Source organism: Oncorhynchus mykiss, chromosome 19, assembly GCF_057628025.1.
Source record: "Oncorhynchus mykiss isolate SJ-2025 chromosome 19, ASM5762802v1, whole genome shotgun sequence".
Classification (NCBI taxonomy): Eukaryota; Metazoa; Chordata; class Actinopteri; order Salmoniformes; family Salmonidae; genus Oncorhynchus; species Oncorhynchus mykiss.
In genome coordinates, this window is record NC_143040.1 from 64,242,253 (window position 1) to 64,266,999 (window position 24,747).

The 24,747-nt window shown below is 42.4% G+C and overlaps 2 protein-coding genes across 3 annotated transcripts in view; one reads left to right on the forward strand and one right to left on the reverse strand.

Annotated features, from left to right (window-relative positions):
* Positions 1–1,191: 1,191 nt before the first annotated feature.
* On the reverse strand, positions 1,192–10,969 carry mtfr1l (mitochondrial fission regulator 1-like). Of its 2 annotated transcripts, none has more exons than XM_021574743.3 (8): positions 10,807–10,969; positions 9,736–9,884; positions 9,410–9,517; positions 9,159–9,271; positions 8,717–8,928; positions 7,332–7,707; positions 5,543–5,693; positions 1,192–5,359 (listed from the first exon to the last, which is right to left on the reverse strand). In XM_021574743.3, the coding sequence occupies exons 2-7, from the start codon at positions 9,748–9,750 to the stop codon at positions 5,570–5,572; spliced, it is 948 nt and encodes a 315-aa protein (XP_021430418.1). In that variant the 5' UTR covers positions 9,751–9,884; positions 10,807–10,969; the 3' UTR covers positions 1,192–5,359; positions 5,543–5,569. The 2 variants fall into 2 exon arrangements, with proteins under 2 accessions (XP_021430418.1, XP_021430419.1); XM_021574744.3 differs by having other exon boundaries at positions 9,410–9,496; positions 10,807–10,936.
* Positions 10,970–11,017: 48 nt separating this feature from the next.
* LOC110498387 (oxidation resistance protein 1A) overlaps positions 11,018–24,747 on the forward strand; it is a 28,030-nt gene continuing 14,300 nt past the window's right edge. Inside the window, exons 1-7 of the mRNA XM_036955112.2 lie at positions 11,018–11,510; positions 12,621–12,831; positions 15,031–15,221; positions 16,663–16,742; positions 22,926–23,036; positions 23,625–23,798; positions 24,421–24,552. Of these exons, the coding sequence (XP_036811007.1) occupies positions 12,767–12,831; positions 15,031–15,221; positions 16,663–16,742; positions 22,926–23,036; positions 23,625–23,798; positions 24,421–24,552 (753 nt within the window). The 5' untranslated portion in view covers positions 11,018–11,510; positions 12,621–12,766. The remainder of the gene's footprint in view (positions 11,511–12,620; positions 12,832–15,030; positions 15,222–16,662; positions 16,743–22,925; positions 23,037–23,624; positions 23,799–24,420; positions 24,553–24,747) is intronic.

Sequence of the window (24,747 nt, forward strand, 5' to 3'; positions counted from 1 at the left end):
GGTGTCGTCTGAAGGCATTAAGTCCCCGAAACAAGCAGGAACTGAAGATGACTGCAGTATGCTGCCTCCGCCTTTGTGCGAGGAGCACAAAAATGACCTCCAGAAGGCCACAAATGTGCATGCGTCTGCTCAAACGGTCTGAAACAGACTCCATGAGGGTGGTATGAGGGCCCGACGTCCACAGGTGGGGGTTGTGCTTCCAGCCCAACACCGTGCAGGACGTTTGGCATTTGTCAGAGAACACCAAGATTGGCAAATTCGCCACTGGCGGCCTCTGCTCTTCACAGATGAAAGCAGGTTCACACTGAGCACATGTGACAGACGTGACAGAGTCTGGAGACGCCGTGGTGAACGTTCTGCTGCCTGCAACATCCTCCAGCATGGTTTGGTTTGGCGATGGGTCAGTCATGGTGTGGGTTGGCATTTCTTTGGGGGGCCGCACAGCCCTCCATGTGCTCGCCAGAGGTAGCCTGACTGCCATTAGGTACCGAGATGAGATCCTCAGACCCCTTGTGAGACCATATGCGGGTGTGGTTGGCCCTGGGTTCCTCCTAATGCAAGACAATGCTAGACCTCATGTGGCTAGTGTGTCAGCAGTTCCTGCAAGAGGAAGGCATTGATGCTATGGACTGGCCCACCCGTTCCCCAGACCTGAATCCAATTGAGCACATCTGGGACATCATGTCTCGCTTCATCCACCAACGCCACAGACTGTCCAGGAGTTGGCGGATGCTTTAGTCCAGGTCTGGGAGGAGATCCCTCAGGCGACCATCCGCCACCACATCAGGAGCATGCCCAGGCATTGTAGGGAGGTCATACAGGCACGGAGGCCACACACACTACTAGTCTCATTTTGACTTGTTTTAAGGACATTACATCAAAGTTGGATCAGCCTGTAGTGTGGTTTTCCACTTTAATTTTGAGTGCGACTCCAAATCCAGACCTCCATGGGTTGATACATTTGATTTCCATTGATACGTTGTGTGTGATTTTGTTGTCAGCACATTCAACTATGTAAAGAAAAAAGTATTTAATAAGAATATATCATTCATTTAGATCTAGGATGTGTTATTTTAGTGTTCCCTTTATTTTTTTGAGCAGTGTATATATTACAACATTGTTAAAGTCGGAAACAAGAGTTTTTGAAAAATGGTCAACTATCAAAGTGGATGATAAAGAATACGTCTGGAGTTTAAAACATCAGCCCATCTTTATTTACGTTTCAAAACAAGACAGACAAAGAGCTCTTTCTTCCATTTGGCAGAATAAAACTGACAAGTATGGCGGGCATATTATCAGAGACCATTATGTGGCATGGTCAATAGTTATCCAAAACAAAAATGGCGCAAAGCAGAATCAAAACAAAGCTGGTGATTGAAATGCTCAGTAAAGATCCCTTTCTATCAATAGGAACACCAAGAATAGTAATAACTGCTCTAGTTCCGTTCCCTATGGGGTTCACAAAACGCCTGTAAAGACAGACTCTTGACCACATGAGTAATGCCAAACCTTAAAAAATAAAATAAATCTGAAGCATACTTTGTGAAATGCTCAGCTCAAAGTTTGATACTCTCGATTTTGCACACTTAAAATGGGAATATTTGTTAAAAGACCTAAGAGGAGGCAGACACTGAAGAAGAAAAAACAGACGAGATACAGACCTTAACACACAGCTGGGCGTCCTTATCACACCCCATAGATAACTTTGTGGGACCTCGCTTTCACTGCAAACTAAACTACAGTTCCACTGCCTAGATGCAAGTTGGTATTCACACATCTCAACAAAGAGTAGAGTAATATAATCATCTTATCCTGATATGATAAGAACTCAAAATGAGTGGAGAAGCATTTCTTCTGTGAAGGGAGAGGGGTTTCATGATAAAGGAGAAGAAATGACACATGATTGGCTCCCAAAGCAGTCAAGTCAGTCACTTGATGTATGCAAATGTCAAAAGTGTGGTTGTTGACAAAGAGAATGATAGAGGTCTCTAGATGTAGAAAACCATTGAGGGCTCCCAGCATTTTAAAGTAGTAATCTGGGTGGGGATTCCTATGGCTTAAGGAAGGATCACATAATTAAATCCAGGTCACCAGGAGGGATCAGCCAATGAATTATACTTGTGAGCAAACATTCCATAACTGCAGGTGGCAGTAAATAGCCGAACCTCGTCTTTATACCTGTTCAAACACTCTAGGTGGCAGTGTGCACCCTTTCAGTTTGTTTGCCAACTCATAGAAGGAGAATGACAAAATTGACTACTTCAAAATGGAGATGGCCTCAATGGCGCTGCCGGTGCTCTCACAGACGCCATAATGGGACAGATACAATGTGCCTATGGGTGGTTGCGTAAAAGTTTAGGGGCTCAAGAGGTGGGGCAAACTGAGGAAAAAGACAAAAACAGTGGAAAGTTATGGCACACCAACCAATAAATAAAAAGAACAACTGCCATATTGGAAGAGGCAATAGGTTTTGTTATAAGGCGTCAACAGGAGATCATTTTCAAAAAGACACAAGAGTCACTCATACTCATATCTTTTAGTGTATCGTGACAGTAAACATGCACATTGTCACATTCCCAAGAGCCACGCATTCTACACCATAGGGAAATCTGACATTTTGTATCTACATAAAAAAAACTGTACAGTTGTTCTCTGGTGTCTTAACAGGCAGCTATAGCGCAACATCACACAAGAGAAAACTTTCATTCACATTTTACCGTAGATTTATAAGTCTTCCAAGCTTTCCTTGTATCACACAAGTCCGAAGACGACACAAACACATATCATTCATATTTAGTCATGGCCGTCCACTGCTTTTAATTGGGATTTATTTATCTGTATCATGTTTACCAAAGGGCCATCAATCAAGCTAAATTCTGAGAGTCATTACCCCAAGGACAGCAATAACATGTTCTCGTATTGATGCAATGGGTTAATGAGTAGGTCCTGAAGAAGCCTGCAAATAAATAAATGTTATGTTATGTTGTACACATTGACTATGACCGCAAGGTCATTATTGTATTTCTAATGCAGCGATAACACTGAAAAACATGAGATTTTAGCTGTAAATGAACAGAGTATTAAGTGTTTTGTAGTAATCTGTTACTCTCCTCAGTCTTATTTGTACATACAACTTCAAGTATGTATTATCACGACTATACAGAAACAAAATGAGAAAAAATTACAACTATCCCACTCCAACAAATGCATCCATCCACAACTCTTCTGTTGAAAGTCTAAGCTTGTCAACAACAAAAAAAGGGGGAAATGGTTTCTCTCGTGGTACTAGAACAGGTACAATATCCTAGAGAAACCCCAGCCTGTACATAAAAAGATGACTAGGCAGCACTGGAGTCAGTCTGGTGATTAGCGAGAGCCATCAAAGCAGGTGAATCTGTAGGGCATGTTATACAGCGCCCACAAAATTACATTGCCATGATGTTGCTCCTGAAGCAATGGGATAAGGAATCTACCTTTTTTGGGAGGTGTGTGGGAGCAGACAGTGAGTGTAAACAGATTGTTGATTGAATAACAGGAGGGGTGTGGTTTAGCTAGCATATTGTAATGGCTAATGTGATGCTCCATCAGCCGTTACAGGTTAGGTACTGTTTGGCATAGCACATAGAATTTAAGCAACGTTTACTTGGCGAGACTTCCTCAATTCCTGACTTGGAAGACCAAATGTATTCTAAAACATCCATTTCTAGTTGCAGGTGGTTCGTTTGAATTTAGAATATGCTGTTATACATTCTTTGATCTATGAAGTTAACCAACAATCTGTACGCCACCATCTTGACTATTTCAAAGTCAAGTGAGTTTCATCATGACATGTGGCACTACAGGGTGGACACCCACCTGACTTAATCAATGAGAGAAGATGAGCACGATGGCAACATTGTTGGATTACCTCATGGAGCAAAACCTTAATTCCATTTTTTTTGTGGGGGGGGGGGGATCAGCTTTAATATTGCAGATAGAATGTAGGTTCTATCCATGAAATTGTCTGCATCATTTCCAATCTCCTTATTTGTTCATTTCCCTACTGTGATTGGAATAAACAGACTACAATACTTCTGCTATTTACATCTGTTTCACTCACATCTACAGTACCTAAAACTATACATTTATATTTCTAATTTACTCTTTCTTCAAGTGCTGGATTTTCACCCACAGCAGCCAATTCACATTTTCTTCCCGATCTTAACGCCAACCCTCCGGTGTCCACAGATTAACCCATCTTTCCCAGTATAACGCCAACCCTCCGGTGTCCACAGATTAACCCATCTTTCCCAGTATTACGCCAACCTTCCCATGTCCACAGATTAATCCACCTTTCACAGTATAACGCCATTTAACAATTTCCTTCTGCAATACATCCCTCCATTTTACTGTGATGTCTTACGAGGCTCCTGAACCTCCCTATTTGTAACATTTCTACCGATATTGCCCTGAAAATAAATACTTTACCCAAGACTACAATGATGTTTCCCCATTGACTGATCTTGGTTGTTCCGATGCCATGACAATAGTCGGCATGTCCATCTGAACCCTGATAAGACATAACCATTCCTGGACCTGACTCCAAAAGCGAGCCACCGATGGACAGTATTCTATTTCCTCGTGGCAGAGGGTGCACAAGGCTGACTGTTCTATTGATTCTATTTCCTCGTGGCAGAGTCTGCACAAGGCTGACTGTTCTATTGATTCTATTTCCTCGTGGCAGAGTCTGCACAAGGCTCACTGTTCTATTGATTCTATTTCCTCGTGGCAGAGGGTGCACAAGGCTGACTGTCCAATGTCCCATATATATTGAGCATTCTTTTTGTAGTAAGTATTTTATAATAGATTAAATTAAAATTAATGTCAATAATTGTTTTATATGTCAGTTCATAGACTCGGTGCCAAGGTATTGGGACATCAAAAACCTGTTCCCAACTGACATGCATTTTATATGGTACGGCTGTCAAACCTTTTGACTTTTCTTTTTAATCATTATTAATGGGTGGCAGACTAAATAGATTTTTCTAAATTCAAACCCGCTGAAACTAGACATTGACTTTTAGAAGACATTAGTTGTCTTCCAAGTCTGGAATTGAGGAAGAATCGACAAGTTAAGGTCAGTCAAAAATTATCTGTGCTACGTCAAACAGCACCCATCTTATAGTGCCTATCAGCCAGCTGCTACCATGGTCTGACTAGGCAATATTTTTAATAGCTAGGGTATGGTTTAGATTTGGTTGGGTTCAGACTGACTGGGCCTGCTGGGAGGTGGTGGTTTGTTTTTCCGTCTGGTTTAACCGTTGCCACGGTTGATGAGGTGCAGCCGGGTCTCCACGGGACTGGGTCGTCAGGCACAGGCCTGGCAGCAGAAGAGAGAGAAGCAATGAGAGACAATCCTCTGTGAACCAAGAGTAAAATGCTGTCATGCAACACACATTGGAAAGTCCACTGGCAATTGAACATTGCTTGATAGATGTTTCTGTCTAATCTTGCAAGCCTGAATGTCTGTGGAGAGGGACTACTTTCTGTGTGGCTGACTTACGTGGGGAGATGGAGGACTACGGGTGCTCTAGGTGTGTTTCTTCATCCCCCTGATGTCTTCATCCTTCAGGGTAAACTTCTTCCTCAAGGCCTCGGAGATCAGCGAGGCGGAGTCCGATTCGCCCATCAGGGAGGTGCAGCCTCTGTTGCACCTGCATGGACACACACAATAAGAGCATGGTCTGGTACAAAGACAACTGAAATCCATGACCTAATTCAGAAATGGCAACTGGCGGCAAAGACCTCCCTGTTTGTAGGCCCACAGATTTTCAGAACAGGTTTAAATATATTAGTACCTGTAAAAAGTTGGGACACACCTACTCATCCCAGGGTTTTTATTTGTACTATTTTCTATATTGTCGAATAATAGTGAAGACGTCTAAATTTTGAAAAAACACATATGGAATGAATGATAGTCCCACTAAGCGCAAACCAGATGGGATGGCGTATCGCTGCAGAATGCTGTGGTAGCCATGCTGGTTAAGTGTGCCTTGAATTCTAAATAAATCACTGACAGTGTCACCAGCAAAGCACCACTACACCTCCTCCTCCATGCTTCACGGTGGGAACCACACATGCAGAGATCATCCGTTCACCTACTCTGTCTCACAAAGACACGGCGGTTAGAACCAAACATCTCAAATTTGGACTCCTCAGACCAAAGGACAGGTTTCCACCAGTGTAATGTCCATTGCTCGTGTTTCTTGGCCCAAGCAAGTCTCTTCTTCATATGTGTCCTTTCGTATGTGTCCATTTTTTGTGTCCTTTACTTTGCTGTGGCGGTCCTCATGAGAGCCAGTTTCATCATAGCGCTTGATAGTTTTTGCGACTGCACTTGAAGAAACTTTCAATGTTCTTGAAATATTACAGGTTGACTGACCTTCATGTCTTAAAGTAATGATGGACTGTCATTTCTCTTTCCTTATTTGAACTGTTCTTGCCATAATATGGACTTGGCCTTTTACCAAATAGGGCTATCTTCTGTATACCACCCCTATCTTATCACAACACAACTGATTGGCTCAAACGCATTATGGAAAGACATTCCACAAATGTACTTTTAAGGCACACCTGTTAATTGAAATGCATTCCAGGTGACTACCTCATGAAGCTGGTTGAGGGAATGCCAAGAGTGTGCAAAGCTGTCACCAAGGCAAAGGGTGGCTATGAAGAATCTAAAATCTAAAATATATTTTGATTTGTTTAACACTTTTTGGGTTACTGTATACACTTAAATGCTGATATGATGTTATGCAATTCTCACGATTCTATATGCATTGTGATTTTGTGATTTGATTTTCCAAACATATGGCTCACTACATGTCTGCTGCAGAGAGACAAGAGAGCATGAGAAAAGGAGTTACAAGCTATAGGATGAAAAATACCTGAGTTTTGGCGCAGATACAGCCGACTAGCACAAACGTTACTTACAATAGCAAAAAAAAGTTTATATAAGTCAAATATCGGTATAATATCGTCCCAAAATAATATTGCGATATGTAACTAGCGGGTATGAATGTGGGAATGCAGACCGGCAAGCCACTGTGGCCCCTCATAAAGAGTTCAGATTTTTTGTGACCCCACCCATCAAAATTGCCCATCCTTGACCAAATTGATTCCTCTTGCTTTTTTCTATCTGTGGAAAACAGGACAACGACCAGCTGTCCTTGTGTTTCCTGCCAATGCATTATCATACACCTTCTGCAGACATGGTATTTACACTGTGTGTGTATTAAGAGACATCAGAGGAAGCCATTTTCTTCCGTATCCTGACTCGCCCTTTAACCTACCTGTCCTTGCTCATCTTCATGCGGTTCATGTCCTTCAGGATGTCCATGACGTCAGCAAAGCTGGTGGACTTGGACAGCGACACTGTGTCCTCCTCCGCCTCCCGGAAGTCCATGCTGGGATGGTCCAGGTCAAAGGTCGCTGAGGCCGTCATAGAGGCAGACATGTTTGCGAGCGGCATGGGGTCCGGCATAAGCTCCGAAACCACAGACACCACATCCTCCTCCTCATCTTCCTCCTCTTCCTCTTCCGTCACGTCACTGATGACGAAGGAGGCTGAGGCGGCGGGCTGGTAGGGCGCCGTCTCAAAGGGCGCCATGGAAAAGCTCATGCTGGTGTCGTCGGGGGACAGGAGGTCGGGGGTCAAGGGGTTGGAGCCTTTAGGGTGACAAACAGAGCAGAGACAGGCTAGTTATCACACTTTTCAGATTTGATTATTTTCCCATAAATAAACCTCAGAATTGGGACAGACAGAGCCTTAAAGGGATGCAGATTGGCAATCAACTCATCTCCTGCACTGGGGTCACATGGTCAGGCTATTTAAAATACAGAGTCCTCTGATGAGCTTCTGATGCATGGGCAGGCAGGTTAGTGTGCTTTCAGTTTTAATCCCAAAGCCCATCACTTTCAGAGGGCGAGCCCTACACTCATCTAGGAAAATCAGGTTATCTGCCTGATAAGAACTCCAGTGTCAGCTAACAGCGCATGGCTATAGCATGTGACACTGTCCTCATAATTTCTGCAACAATGACTACGGTATATGCTAATGCATCCACGACATAAGACATACAATCCCAAGGACCAATAAGACACATACGTCTTCTAAAATATACACATGGTAATATCCGAGGTTGATTATCTTATTATTACACATCACTGCATGCGGTAGCCATACTGAAGATTATGACACTTTAAAAGCAACACATAAAGCCAAGCTACTCTAAGACAATCACCTTGCTGCATAAATGACAAAGCGTCAGATACTGTATATAGGCACCAGAGGAAGCTAGCGGGAGGAGCGATAGGAGGACGGGCTCATTGTAATGGCTGGAATGGAAAAAATTAAATAGTATCGAACATATGGAAACCACATGTTTGACTGCATTCCATTAATTCCATTCCAGCTAATACAATGAGCCAGTCTTCCTATAGCTCCTCCCACCAGCCTCCACTGATAGGCACTTAGGAAGGGCTCTACCTATTTTTACAAGGAGCATGTGTGCTCCAGGTCACAGAATATTTAGGCACATATGCAAGTAAAATGGTCGCACTGTAGAGCCCTGATAGGCCTAATATAGCTAGCTAGCTTTGCCAGAGAAAGAGCCCCTTTCACTGGTGAATTTAACTTAATGACAGCTGTGGGGAAACTGCTTGACAAATTCCCTACCAGATTCTGTGGCTACGATCTTGGCGATCTGGGAGCGGAGTCTGCTCAGCTCATCCTGCAGGGAGGTGGTACGGTTCATGGCCGTCACCGCAGGCTTCCTCAGCGTCTCCACCTTCTTGACGTCGCGGCGGAAGTTGGGAACTGAGGAGTTCCTGTGCATAACCAGGAGAGGCGTGGGTCGCCACTCATGTCTAAGAGGGCGTGAATCGCTCCTGAGAAAAGAAATGGACCACAAGAAAACGCTTGCATTAAAAGAACAGGAGGTGAAAGCCTCTATCACATCTACCAGAGTGTCCTTTGTCATAAGTAATGCTAGCATAAACAATAGGCCAATTATTTAGACCCCACGATAGCTGACATATCTGCGGCCTCAGTGAAGGAACATACTCAAGTTCAGCAGCCACATTCTTCTGCACTGTGGGTGAGAAAAGCACATATTTACCGCACTCTGGCATAGGTCTCAGACTCCTCATCTGCTGCGATCCAGGCAATGTCTGCCAGTGTGGGCACCGTGGGGCCATCCATGGGCCGCAGAGGAGGGAGACCTGGGAGTTCCTGGTAAACAGGTGCAGGTTCCCTGTTAGCACTTTTAATGCAATTTGGCCACAAGGTCGGCCTTCTGACAGAAAGTCATTGTCTGTACCGTGTACTTATGCTATTGCATGTGTTGAATTTGATAATGACCATATTTACCTGGAAACATGCCCTGGGCGGTGGTTTCATGGGTACAATAGAGCCTATTCTCCTCACCACACTGCGAGTCGACCCATGAGGCTTGTTCTGCCAAATAGGAATAACCTCCTGAATAGTGGTAAGAAACATGCTGTTAGTTTTTCCAACACACCACAAACTTAGCCTGGTCCCAGATCTGTGGTCCTGCCAGCTTTGCTGTCATTGTCAAGCCAATGAGTGGGATGGAGGGTAGAAACAGACTGGCACCCAGGCTACCACAACCTCTTGTTAGTACATTTCAGAATGCATGCTTTTAATCTATAAAAAGGGCTAGCAAGCTAACTTACTGCTTCGGTTTCCATGGTGAATGATCTTGCTCATACAATGTGCAGAGGACACCTAATCAGCGCTGGGCTCAGTTGGCTACTGTGTGTTTAGTAAACAAAGGACATGCCATAAACAGTCTTCAGACGCTGATATTGAGGTCTTCCAACATCTGTGAGGGAAACAAAGACACATGTTGACAATTGAAAATGGACTATGTAGATTATTGACAGCAGGCCACACATTCAGCTGAAAGTTATAAATGGCTTTAACTAGCTACATAAAGTTAGAAGACTTTATGTACGAATGGCTAATGTTAGCCATCCAGCCTTTTCGAGCCAACTCGATAGCTATGAAATTAGTAAACGAAGTTGCCTCAAAAGTGTGTTGAGGATTATATTAAAAGGCTTAGTGCAGTCAAAAACGTGATATTTTTGGTTGGAATAATACTGTAAAATTGTGAAAACGATGATCGTGCCATTTTAGTGTAAAAACTGTTTGAAAAGACCACCTGTCAGCCTTTTGTGGTGGGATGGAGTTTGTTTCTTATTGATATACCAGCAAATTGACAGAGTTCCTAACCTCTTTGCAATAACAGCTAGTTTTCCCCTCCCCACTCAGACAGGCATAGCAAAATTCTTGCTTGAGTAATTGCTCTTTGCTAAGATGCTATTTGTTTCTTTTTGACCATTTTAATTTAAAACAATCACAGTAAGGTGCTTAATTATTACCCAGAAATGATTTGACATCGAGATAAATACAGCTGTATTACATTGGACCTTTAATGTTGCTGTAAATGAGGTTGATCAAATGGCATGAGTGGATTTTCAATGAGCAACAGTTCCGAACACCAAAAGTATAATCCTAACATATCACGCAAAGCAAATGATTAATAATAAATTGACTAGCTAACCGGTTCACAATAAATTGATTAGCTAGCTGACCGCAGTTGCTAACCGCAGTTTATATGTTAGCTTGCTAGCTAACAAGCTTCAGCCGGTCCTTTGATTGACCCTCAAGTGTAAATCGAAATTATACCATATATTTCGATTATCTTAACACAATATAAAGAAAACTATAAGCATGCAACTTACATTTGTTAATGTAACGTCTGAGAGATTTCAATAATTATTTTCTTTTCGACTAACACGTTCTCGTTTTCGTCTTTCAGACTTCAGCAATGTTATCGTTTTACTAGGCCCGGAAAAAGCACTCTATTCTATAATGTGATTGGTCGGATCATTACACATGCCTTTTCTCCAGCCAATAAAATTTGAGCATCAACAAGCGAAGTGATGTGACGACAGTGCCTCGTGTGGCAGGAAAAGCAAATGCGAGGCTTTTTGCAGAATGGCTGCGGACCCCCTTATAAATAAGGGTAATATTTCCCTAAACTGGAAGCCACTCTAGTTTTCTATTCTAAATTGAGGAAGACCATGCTATTTGTTCCGACTGCTTTATGCATAGGCTATTTCTCTGCAGTGAATGAGTGCCACAAACCAAAGGAATTTTGAAAAGTGACCATTGTCATTTAAACTGTTTGTATGGGGGTGCGTGAAAACATTGGGGTTGGATTGATGATTACAGAAAATAGTTGTTCTAGCCATGCAATGATTCCACGTATATGCTCAAAGACTCCTCAATCTCCGGCACTGGAGGATGGATGAAATGGGCGGAGCGTATATGCTCAACTTTTTGCTGTTGTCTGGTGATATCACAAAACATAACACCGGGCGTAATATGAAGCTTTCCGAAATCACTCGCTTTCGATCAACATTCCGGGCAATCTTTTTGACAGGTCAGTCCCTAAATGCTTTCAATATTAACATTTCCGAATTCAGTGTACCCCACTGCTACGTTTTATTGTCGCATGCCTCGAATTTTCGATATGGAAGTGAGGAACATCCATGTTTAAAAAGACTACAGTAATCTATTGCAATATTCTCCAAGACAATGATTTGTAGGGATGCTTCCTTCTACAGTAAGAATCCGTATCCCTTACGTACTTAAGGTTAGTGTAGGAACAGATCTTCTGGTGAAAGAAAGAACATTTAAAAGATAGTTCCATCCACTGCATCAGAACTCGGGCCCAAAGGAATTTGAGCGCTAGCCCTAATCGACTGTGTTGCAAATAAAATATGTTACGTCTGCTTGTCAAGAAATAAGGCAACAAAAATACCATTCATTATCATTCCATCAATCAATCAAATGTATTTATAAAGCCCTTTTTACATCAACAGATGACACAAAGTGCTATACAGAAACCCAGCCTACAACCCCAAACAGCAAGCAATGCAGATGTAGAAACACGGTGGCTAGGAAAATGTCCCTAGACAGGAACCTAGAGAGAAACCAGGCTCTAAGGGGTGGCCAGTCCTCTTTTGGCTGGACCAGGTGGAGATTATAACAGTACATGGCAATTAAGGCCTGATCGTTCTTCAAGATGACCAGCAGGGTGAAATAATCATCACAGTGGTTGTAGAGGGAGCAACAGGTCAGCACATCAGGAGTAAATGTCAGTTGGCTTTTCATAGCCAAGCATTCAGAGGTTGAGACAGCAGGTGCGGTAGAGAGAGAGTCGAAAACAACAGTTCCGGGACAAGGTAGCACGTATGGTGAACAGGTCAGGTTTTCATAGCCTCAGGCATAACAGTTGAAACTGGAGCAGCTTCTCTTCCCTTGCATGTTTCTTGCATATAGTCTTTGAGAGCATTGTCTCAATACGAAATGTTATTTTTCTGAGAGGATCTACATTGCTTATTTGTCAATTTTTCCAGCATAAGCTTATACCCCTGCTAAAATGCTCTGAGTCATCGTTGATTCTCGAGTTGAATTGAATTGAAAGACCTGACTTCATTACTTGGAGCTTATGCACTCAGTCTCACTCTCAACTTTTACTCTCCTGTAGGCACGATTACAGGAGCTTAATAAGCATGAAGACTGAACGGAGGGATGCCAGCAGAGCCCCTCAACCTACCAGAATATTGCTGTTGTCAACATCACAGTAGTCGCCGATAGGTCCCTGAGAAGGCCTTCTTGCAAACCCTCGGAGCCATGGAACATAAACTACAACAGAGGGACAAAAACAGGCCCAGCTACTTTGGCAACGTCAAGACCAGGTCAGACCTGCGATTTAAATGTTTTATTGGCTAAAAATGAAGAAAAGCACTGCTTAGACTTGTTGTGAGAGATGCGTTGTTTAGTTATTCCCAGAATGTGTCAGCCTATACAGTGCTTCTCTCCTGACATGTTATTTTTCTCTCCCGAGATGTTGAGGTGAAAGGAGCACTGCAGCAGAAAACAGGAGATGTACAGTGCATTGCATGAAAGTTTTTAGACCCCTTCCCTTATTCCACATTTTGTTACGTTACAGCCTTATTCTAAAATGGATTAAATAATTGTTTTCTCTCATCAATCTATACACAATACCCCATAATGACAAAGCAAAAACAGGTTAATAGAAAGTTTTGCAAATGTATCAGAGCCTTTGCTATGAGACTTGAAATTGAGCTCAGGTGCATCATGTTTCCATTGATCATCCTTGAGATGTTTCTACAACTTGATTGTAGTCCACCTGTGGTAAATTCTATTCATTGGACATGATTTGGAAAGGCTGACACCTTTCTATATAAGGTCCCACAGTTGACATTGCATGTCAGAGCAACAAACCAAGCCATATGAGGTCGTAGGAATTGTCTGTAGAGTTCCAAGACAGGAGTGTGTCAAGGCACAGATCTGGGGAAGGGTACCAAAAAATGTCTGCAGCGTTGAAGGTCCCCAATAACACAGTGGCCTCCATCATTCTTAAATGGAAGAAGTTTGGAACCACCAAGACTCTTTCTAGAGAGAGCTGGCCGCCCGGCCAAACTGAGCAATTGGGGAGGTGACCAAGAACCTGATGGTCACTGTCACAGAGCTCTTCTGTGGTGATAGGAGAACCTTCCAGAAGGACAACCATTTCTGCAGCACTCCAACAAACAGGCCTTTATGGTAGAGTGGCCAGAATGAAGCCACTCCTCAGTAAAAGGCACATGACAGCCTGCTTGGAGTTTTCTAAAAGGCACCTAAAGGGCTCTCAGACCATGAGAAACAAGATTCTCTGGTCTGATGAAACCAAAATTAAACTCTATGGCCTGAATGCCAAGCATCACGTCTGAAGGAAACCTGGCACCATCCCTACGGTGAAGAATGGTGGTAGCAGCATCATGCTGTGGGGATATTTTTCAGTGGCAGGGACTGTGAGACTAGTCAGAATCGAGGGAAAGATGAATGGAGCAAAGTACAGAGAGATCCTTGATGAAAACCTGCTCCAGAGCTCTCAGGACCTCAGACTGTGACGAAGGTTCACCTTCCAACAGGACAGTGAACCTAAGAACACAGCCAAGACTACGCAGGAGTGGCTTTGGGACAAGTCTCTGAATGTCCTTGTGTGGCCCAACCAGAGCCCAGACTTGAACCCAATCAAACATCTCTGAAGAGACCTGAAAATAGCTGTGCAGCGACACTCCCCATCCAACCTGACAGCTTGAGAGAATCTCCAGAGAAGAATGAGAGAAACTCCCAATACAGGTGTGCCAAGCTTGTAGTGTCATACCCAAGAAGACTCGAGGCTGTAATCGCTGCCAAAGGTGCTTCAACAAAGTTCTGAGTAAAGGGTTTGAATAGTTATGTAAATGTGGTATTTTCATTATTATACATTTTTTTTCCATTTTCAAAAATTTATTAAAAACAGTTTTTGCTTTGTCATTATGGGGTTTTGTGTGTAGATTTATGAGGGGGAAAAAACAAAAGAATATATTTTAGAATAAGGCTGTAACGTAACAACGTGGAAAAAGTCAAGGGGTCTGAATACTTTCTGAATGCACTGTATACGCGTTAGAGCACTCCATCACCCTTTTTCATATAGTCACCCTTGTGAATGTACCTCTCCTTTGAAAAAAACAAGCACAAACAGTCAAGGGCATTACGTGGGAGAGAGGAGTGGAGGTGCTTGCCAGGAACAGCAACAGCCTATTCTGAACTCCCACAATCCTACCAATATACACTGAACCAAACTATAAACGCAACATGCAAGAATTTCAAAGATTTTACTGAGTTACAGTTCATATAAGGAAATCAGTCAATTGAAATACATTCATTTGGCGCTAATCTATGGATTTCACAGATACCTTAAAAAGTATGGGCGTCGATCCATAGCATTCCAAACATGCTCAATGGGTGACATGTCTGGTGAGTGTGCAGGCCATGGAAGAACCGGTACATATTTAGCTTCCAGGAATTGTGTACAGATCCTTGCGACATGTCTGTCTCCCCTCCAGACTGGGGTCCAAGCTCCCTCCTGGTGTTGCTCAGCCCCCCGGCTTCATCGCCGGCCCCTGGGAGACAGGGCCTCAGACCGGCCCAACCAAGGAGGCCAGGGACAGCGGTCAGTCCCACCGTGCCGTGGGGCGTCCCTTTGACCACGTCCGCCACATCCGGAACCCCCAACTGCGCCGGTATTACCTCCAAGGTGAGGTATCTCTTAACATGATTATCTCGATATCTAAGTCAGCCTGTGCTTTGTTTGCCCCAGTAGGGGCTTGGTAGCAGCGTTAGTTCCCTATCCAATTATTCATATGGTGTTTATAAATGTGTTGTGTATTTTCATAGTAAACAACCTATGAAATGACAGATAACACACTCAAAGGAAGGTTGGTAAGGAGAATTCCTCTCTCTAGCATTTATTTATTGGGCTCCCGAATGGCGCACTGCATCTCAGTGCTAGAGGCGTCACTACAGACACCCTGGTTCGAATCCAGGCTGTCTCACAACCGGCCGTGATTGGGAGTCCCATAGGGCGGTGCACAATTGGCCCAGCGTTGTCTGGGTTAGGAGGGGAGGGTTTGGCCGGTGTAGGCCGTCATTGTAAATAAGAATTTGTTCTTGACTGACTTGCTTAGTTAAATAAAGGTTAAATAAAACATTTAAATTACTTATGAGGAATTGCAAAACTGCAGCTAGGAATGCTTGGGAACTTCTCTCAGGATGACATGGATACAAAATACCCGTGGACTCTGTCACTCAGAAACATTCACTCATAAGCACATGATCCTATTGTCATTTCCTCATGCCATCCATAACTGAGGGGACAGGTTTTGCCAGCACTCAAAGTAAGACAACAGTGATTCTGAATGTGCTTGTCTGTGGTTAAATGGCTTATTTTTGAGTCCCTTTTACAGAACACAGCAGTATGCTTTTAGTGATATCCATTTAGATACGATTATTAGTATACCTGAAAAATCACTTGTGTAAAATCTGTTAACTTACTTGTAACAAATCATGTTTGTGACATGTAATTGGTAGCATTTTCACCATAGACCGTGTTTATTTAGCTCAAATACTTATGACCTACTTGTTTTCCCTAAATCTGATTATGCAGTTTTGTAATAAGTCGCTCTCTTTCAATCAAGGAAACAAGTATCCAAGAACTGTAGAGGTGCAAGATGCCTTCTGCCTCATGTATTCTATATTGTAGTATTTCTTTCGGATTATATTCAGTACCGAGGGCACCCACACAGAACTTTGATATTCTTTTGGGGGATTTTACTTCTGGTCTTGCCTAGGTTGTAGCACAAGTGTACGCGCAATTTGTTAGCGCCAACACAGCTGCCTTGTTGCAGGCAGGCCTGACATTCAAGGAGAATCCTCAGTACCTTAATAAAACTCCAAAACATCCATAATGCCTCATGTAGGTATTAGAGAGCAGTGCCACATTTTGTAAAGATGAACGCCACACACAGGGCTAGATTTAAGAGGAGGGAGTTGTTTTGCATTAATTAAAATGATTTACAGGACCGCAAACAAGTAGATTTGGAGAAACAGCTGTTGGATTTCAGGAGCAGAAAGAATTGGTGGAAAGAGTCATCATCTATCGCTTATCAACACAATGTTTTTACATCTTGCCTTCGTAGAAGCTACATGGGTACCAGAGCGCGCCACAGCTAAATCCAGGGAAGAGGGTCAACCATCTGATGACAAAGCAGACTGTATGGTGAGTCACAATCTCATGTAGACCTACTCGTAGATCAATAATGATAACATATTTAAGACCTGCTTTACCCACACACTTGATAACCGATACATTGCATAATACTGTATATATGGTATTGAAAGATGCTGATAATAAATGTTCAAAGGTCAGACAAGCTGTATTTCAGTGAAACAGTGTTCAGCGATTAGTTCCAGATCTTCCCCTATTTCAATGGGTATCCACCGGTATATTCAGAAGCTCTACAACAGTTATAATGGAAGGACAGTGGTATGTATGGTATGTGATGAAAATAAATGCTGGTAATTCTATTATATACAGATTTAGAAGCTTCTATTACTACAGCTTTTAAACGTTGTTATCAGATCATGTCTTTCATAAAGCAGATATGGATATGTGGAACTACTGTAGTAACTTAAATGAAGGCAAAACCATGTATTCAATAACTTTTTTGGGGTGTCTAGAAAATCCCTTTCTAATGCACATCTGTCTAGAAAATATACATTGAAAAGATATACAGCATATTAAGAGACTTTTAAGGACCAGTGTTGCTCTGAATCTGGAATCATCGTGTGACAATGATGTTAGTGTTGATAACTGAATTCGGACGGAATATGTAAAGTAGACAGAATGTCTATGATCCACTTAGGCCCTTTGTATTCTTTGCAGTTAGGTACTTGGACTATGGACTTTTGTTTTACAGTTATGGAAATATGAATGAGTTCCATGTCTATCTGTCATGTAGGATGTGAGGTGGATTCACTAAACCAGTGTTAAAATAATGCCGAACTTGTAGCCTGTATCACTATGGCTCGCCATCAGTTTAAATATGTTTTAACACTCACACGGAAGGCATATTTTCAACAGTATCGTTTGCAAGCATGTACACACACGCACACACATAGCTATGCTTGAATAATGACTGCATGCTGTGGCACAACTTTAGTTTTAGAAGTGGAGGGGACATAATCTGGCAGAGGGTCCTCCCTCGGAATGTTTTGGGGCATCTAATGCCAATTTCCAGCATTCCTACTAGGACTGTCCCCGACTGTCCATCAATTGGTCGAAATTTTAAAACCTGTATTTTTCCATAGGCCTATATAGACACACCCTATGTTTTATTTTGTAGCTTTTTTTTTTAGCTTTTATTTATACAGGTTTTTCTCATTGAGAACATCTCTTTTCCAAGAGAGACCTGTTCCAATAGCAGCATGGGGAACAACGTTTCAGACAAAACAACTTACATACACTAACACACCATTAAACAAAACTAGAAACACACATACAGTACAACAAAAACATTTTTACATAAAAAACACGAAAGTCTTGACTAAAAACAGCTGGCCTAAAAACAATTACACTCTTCTATGATATATACATCGATCAAGTGTTTAAACTCTACCAACGAAACTAGATCATCAAATGTTATAAAATTCAGGAGAGAATTCCAGGACCACGGAGCTAAGTAACTAAAACTATTTCTACCATCACCTGTTCTAATTTTTGGTACTGTTAGAAGCAAATGTGAATGGGACCCTAATTGTTATTTATTTACCGACCTGACTAAAAAAGAACAGAGATAAAATGGCGTTTTACCCAATGTGGCCTTATAAATCAGTGTATACCAGTGTTTAAGCCTAGGCAAGGTCAATGACGACCATCCAACAGCGCTGTAGAGATCACAATAATGTGTTAGACGTTTTTGATTTGTAATGAACCTGAGGGCTGCATGATACACTGAATCAAGTGCTCTCAGGGTAGTGGTTGAGGCCTGCATATGTGTTTAATAAAGTCAACTAGGCTATATGTACTGAACTTGTCTGATGCTTTATGCACGCACACAAATTATTTGAGGGAGCCAGAGATCAAGACCGCATAACCAGAAGAAACAAAACCTGTTCCTGACCCGCCTTCTCCCGCTGCTGCTGACCTTGGCAGAGTTACTCTTCTGAAGTTGCCGGTAATAGGCTATGCCAGCGGTGGGCAACCTTTTCCATTTGGAGTGCCTGATTATTGTACCATTTCTACCAATCTGCATACCAGTTATGAGTTTCATGTGCACATTTTCATGGAACAGTTTCATTTAATTTACAATAGTCTTTGTATCTCACAATCATTGTCTGTGGTTAATCTACATTCTATCTAAATCAAAATTTAAAGTTACTTTTATTGCCATTGCCAATTATCTAATACATAATAACCTACATAAAGCCAACACAAAGACATTGCAGCCTGCAGGTAGAAAATAAAAAATAATATATTTATAAAAATAAATATCCTATAAATCACATTGTCTCCAACCATCTTGAAACATTGTATCAACTCTGTCACCCAAAAACTTATACCAGCAAACTTTAAACATTGTATAAAATATTCTGGCCCTTCAGTTTCCCACTCCAGTGAGCTCGGGAGAGAGACAGCTGTAGGTGCAATGGATGAGAAGTAATCAGGTATTTTATGACATTTCCACTGGATCAGAGAATTACATTTTTCCCTTTCATGCCGAGTGGTTATCAAAAGGGAGAGAGCTGGAAATATTGTTCAAATAGTTTGAGAATGAGTTCTCAATTGATTCTAAAAACAGACTTTGTTTACTTGCTGTTTGAGGTGAATAAAATTACTTTGGTGATTTAAGACAATCAGAAATATTGCTAGACATCCCCAAAATGGGCACATTTATCGAACTACATTTGCGTGTAGGCCAGGTAGACTAGTCCTACTTCTATATGTGTAATCATGTGCGTGTCCTTATTCAACCTTGACAAAAGCATTTCAAACAAAGGACGATCAATAAATTGACAACTCATAAATGTGATGTGAGAAACAAGGGGTAGCATAGGTTGTGAGTTCTGTAAAACACATGTCCACTCTGACAATGAGAACAGTAAATGACTAAAATAATAACCTATTGAATGCATTAACAGAAATGACCATTTACCAAACAAACAATTGCAGATTAGAAATTATGTGAATTAAAGGTTAATGTAGGCTACTACTGGGGATGTATGTAATGGGGAAGTGATAGACGTAGCAAGCAAGGAAGTTATGAAACAATGAATACTCACAAAATGGCAGGGGAGAGCGCATTCTGGAGAGAGACGGGCTTGTGCATCTGAGCCACAATTCCCATATTCTTGGACCGTGGCATCTCCATGGCCTCCACTAAGACAGGCGCAAATCACACAGGCGTCTCGTGTGACGTGACATTTTTGTTTCTATTTGCGACTGCTCGACTAAGAAAATCTCATGTTTTCAATACAGACCCCTTTTGTCATACAGTAGGCTATTCCATATAAGGCACCCAGACTTTAGGAATTGCACAGTGTACCCTTAATCTAGTAATACATCAAATCTAGTGATACATAACTTGACACTTCTGCCATCTATTGTGATATTGTGGGAGGATAACCAACCTTCCAATTAATGGACATGCATTTCTTACCTGCTATAAATGCTAGGTTCTTCTGATAACAGTCTTCAGTATCAACATTTCCAAGCAAACAAAAACAGGGAGAATCTGTAGACATGCTGATCTTGTGAGCCAAACCAAGATCATAAAATAATGCAAATATGTCCCCTTTTGTGTTTTACACCTCCAGCGCAGGAATGACACTTCTGACTGCATGTAATTCAGTTTCACTGGCATACGGGATGTTCAATGGATGGTCTGAAACTGCAGTAATTTATGTTTGAGATGATATGAACATGACTGGGCATTCAGACATCTGTATCCATTCATCATCATCATCAATATTGTGTTGCGTACTTACTGTGCACCATGACAGTGTAGTCTGTAGATATGTTATTACCGTGTAAGTGTGAAAAGTAGGTAATTAGCTAGGGAAACGGACAGATCAATAATCAAATCAAAATCAAATGTATTTATATAGCCCTTCTTACATCAGCTGATATATCAAAGTGCTGTACAGAAATGCAGCCTAAAACAGCAAGAAAGTTTGCAGCCATCCACTTCCTTATGTCTGAAACACAGGCTTCTAGCCAGGGCAATTTTGGGGCTTCACCATGTTTCATTGAAATGTACAGCTGTGTGTCATCCGCAATGCAGTGAAAGTTAACATTATGTTTTCGAATGACATCCCCAAGAGGTAAAATATATAGTGAAAACAATAGTGGCCCTAAAACGGAACCTTGAGGAACACCGAAATTTACAGTTGATTTGTCAGAGGACAAACCATTCACAGAGACAAACTGATATCTTTCCGACAGATAAGATCTAATCCAGGCCAGAACTTGTCCGTGTAGACCAATTTGGGTTTCCAATCTCTCCAAAAGAATGTGGTGATCGATGGTACCAAAAGCAGCACTAAGGTCTAGGAGCACGAGGACAGATGCAGAGCCTCGGTCTGACGCCATTAAAATGTCATTTACCACCTTCACAAGTGCAGTCTCAGTGCTATGATGGGGTCTAAAACCAGACTGAAGCATTTCGTATACATTGTTTGTCTTCAGGAAGGCAGTGAGTTGCTGCACAACAGCTTTTTCTAACATTTTTGAGAGGAATGGAAGATTTGATATAGGCCGCTAGTTTTTTATATTTTCTGGGTCAAGGTTTGGCTTTTTCAAGAGACGCTTTATTACTGACACTTTTAGTGTGTTTGGTACACATCCGGTGGATAGAGAGCCATTTATTTTGTTCAACATAGGAGGGCCAAGCACAGGAAGCAGCTCTTTCAGTAGTTTAGTTGGAATAGGGTCCAGTATGCAGCTTGAAGGTTTAGAGGCCATGATTATGTTCATCATTGTTCAAGAGATATAGTACTAACACACTTGAGTGTCTCCCTTGATCCTAGGTCCTGGCAGAGTTGTGCAGACTCAGGACAACTGAGCTTTGGAGGAATACGCAGATTTAAAGAGGAGTCCGTAATTTGCTTTCTAATGATCATGATCTTTTTCTCAAAGAAGTTCATGAATTTATTACTGCTGAAGTGAAAGCCATCTTCTCTTGGGGAATGCTAACATTACATTGTTATACTGACAACAAAAGAACTCAGTGCACTGTCAAAAAACGCCAGAATATCAGTCTTTCATTGTTTTGCCGCAGGTTTCATTGTTTGATTCAGATCTGATGTGATTGGAGAAAAACTAATACCTAAAGTTGGTGAGCTAGCTAGCTAGCTAACCTTAGCCAAGTTTTGGCAGGCTCTAATGGTACATCAACTGGCAAAAACTAGCCAAGTTCATTTTCTTCTATTCAAATGGGACAAAAAGGCTACAAAACATTTCTATACACACAACAGCTGTTAGATACTGCTATCTGACAGATGGCTAGAGGCGAGAGCTGAACTGTCCATGGTAGCTACCACCTAGTCCATTCTCTTCAGACAGAAGTTTAGTTGAGATGGGATGAATTAATTAGCTAACGTTACATGTCAGTTACACTACTAGCTCAGCACTGGGAATAAACACTTTTTTTCTGTTAAATGAAACAGAAGTTATCTTGCCAGCTACATCAGTCAAATAAAGAGTAGCCCGTTTCTGCTCTGTTTGCTCTTACAACACGCAGACAGCATCTGCAGAAAGTAGCACCGTGCTGGTCAGAAGCTTTGCCTTCTCACAGCCTGTCTGCACGCTCTGGTGTGTCTGCGCGGTCCTAAATCTAGCTGGCTGTAACCGCCAAACAGCCTACCCGACCGCTCTGAGGCGTCTGCAAGGTCCTGAAGCACCACGAAGCCGCGTTTTTGTATCACAGTGCACTGATATAACTGCAATTATAAAAAATGCAATTTTAGAATGTGGTGGGGGTCATGTCCCCCCGTCCCCAGTGAAAGTTGCGCTCCCTGTCTGCATGGAGTCTGTCAAGCGTTAGAACATAATTTAGGTCAATGGGCCCCATCTGTCAATAGCTGAGTTTTGGTTGTGTTGTGTGGGAGGCAGCGGATGGAGGATTCGCATGATATTATTGTGCTTCTTCAGTAATCTGTATTGATAGGTGTAGTAGTAAGTAGCCTTACACAAGCCTTGACTGGTGTGAGCCGGAACACCTCATAGGGCAGCAGCCCTATCTCCTGTGTCTGTAGTCATAGGTGTAGATCTAGCTAATAAGCGTTCGGAAAATAAGTAGGCCTCAATCTCAAATTAATGGAAAAGATTGGTATTATTTGGTCTGATTTTATTTTCATATTGGAGTACCTAACGTGGATTTCTGCACTATGTGTGTACTCCCAGGCCCACCATGAAGACACTGTGTTCAGTGTCACCTCCCAGTACAGTAGCCTGGGAGATCAGACCAAGCTGAACAGGCATCTCTCCACCTCCTCCTCCCTCATCTCCCGGGAGGTAAGAAAAAGTCACCATGGTTCCCAACCTTATCAGATGCTACAAACATGCATACATACAGTTTATGACACTGGTATCTTCTGTCTTTGTATCAGCATTCTGAACATTCTCCTCACTGTGAGATGTGACAGGTTATTTCTGTCACATCTCACGGTGAGGAGACCTGACACACTAATTGCAGGCCTGCGGGTATGATCAGCTTCATATCATTTGAAGAGAAACGGACAAAATGTGTACATTGTCATCTTTTATCTCCATACGTGTGTTTTTCTTCCAGTATAATGATGAAAAGTCAGCGTAGTGACATATGTTGCTGTTTTGTTTGTCCCTTCCACTATGGATTTGACATGCAAAGTGAGTGACAGAGCATAGCCTTCACCACATGGCATTCTGGGAAAACCTATTTGCATGGTTACCAATCAAGTGTCCATCCCTCCACTCCAGTAGGCAACAGATGAGACCGCAGATGTAAAGTTCAGTTAGAAAGAGGAAGTGGGAGGTCCTAGACTTGGCAGAGCATTATTAACAGCAGTGCTTGAGTTTTTGTTGTTCTGTGTTGTGATGTTTCTACGCTCTTCCATTTTGAAGCACCTCCGCGTTCCCAAGAGTAAAGGCTCTGGCCAAGGCTCACCTCCCGTGGCGACGCACCCTGACCCCGACCTCAGGCTGGAGCCAGAGTTGGACACTGACCCAGGGCTTTCTCCGGCCCCATCGCCCAGCCCTCACTCCCCGTCACCGGACACAGAGTATGATAAGTTACTGGTAAGGACAATGTGGATGAATTTATTCCACAATCCACACAGAAGAGGAAGTACATTTAACAATGTTTTTAAATGATTTAACCATGTTTTTCTGTGTCATGTCGGGCCTGTTCTTGTTAAGAGAGGCTAAACTAGCTTAGCAGAGCTGAAATTGCTCAATAGAACAAGAGTCAATGCAGGACTGGAAAAACTTTTGGCTAATGGCAATGATTGGTTGTTTGTTCAAATGCTGTTCTTTTGGAAGCTGCTTAGTTAGCTTTCAATGTAAAGCACTGTTTTAATGAGTGGATAATGGCTTCTTTAAACACTGCTGACTTTTATTTTTATTTTATTTAACTAGGCAAGTCAGTTAAGAACAAATTCTTATTTTACAATGAGGGCCTGCCCCGGCCAAACCCTCCCCTAATAACCCTGGACGATGCTGGGCCAATTGTGCACCGCCCTATGAGACTCACGATCACGGCCAGTTGTGATACAGCCCGGGATCGAGCCAGGGTCTGTAGTGACGCCTCTAGTACTGAGATGCAATGCCTTAGACCGCTGCTCCACTAGACTTTAAAAAAGTGCATTTCCTCTGCTGTGTTTAAAAAAAATAAAAACAGTGCTTGCTTTGATTCTCATAGGATGTGGAGGCAGTGCCAATGCCTGATGGACAGATCTGCCTACTGGCCCTCCCACCTGAGTGTTCCCTGGGGGAGGGGCCAGCGGCCATGCCGTACCTCAAGCTCTTCTGCCGCTACATCACTGACCGCAAGGTGCGTGGAGACTAGTCATTCTCGCTCACTCCTCTCTAACCTCTTGCTGACCTCTGTTTCACCACTCACTCACCTCTCTCACCACCCTCTCACCTCTCTCACCACCCACTCACCTCTCTCACCACCCACTCACCTCTCTCACCACCCACTCACCTATCTCACCACCCACTCACCTCTCTCACCACCCACTCACCT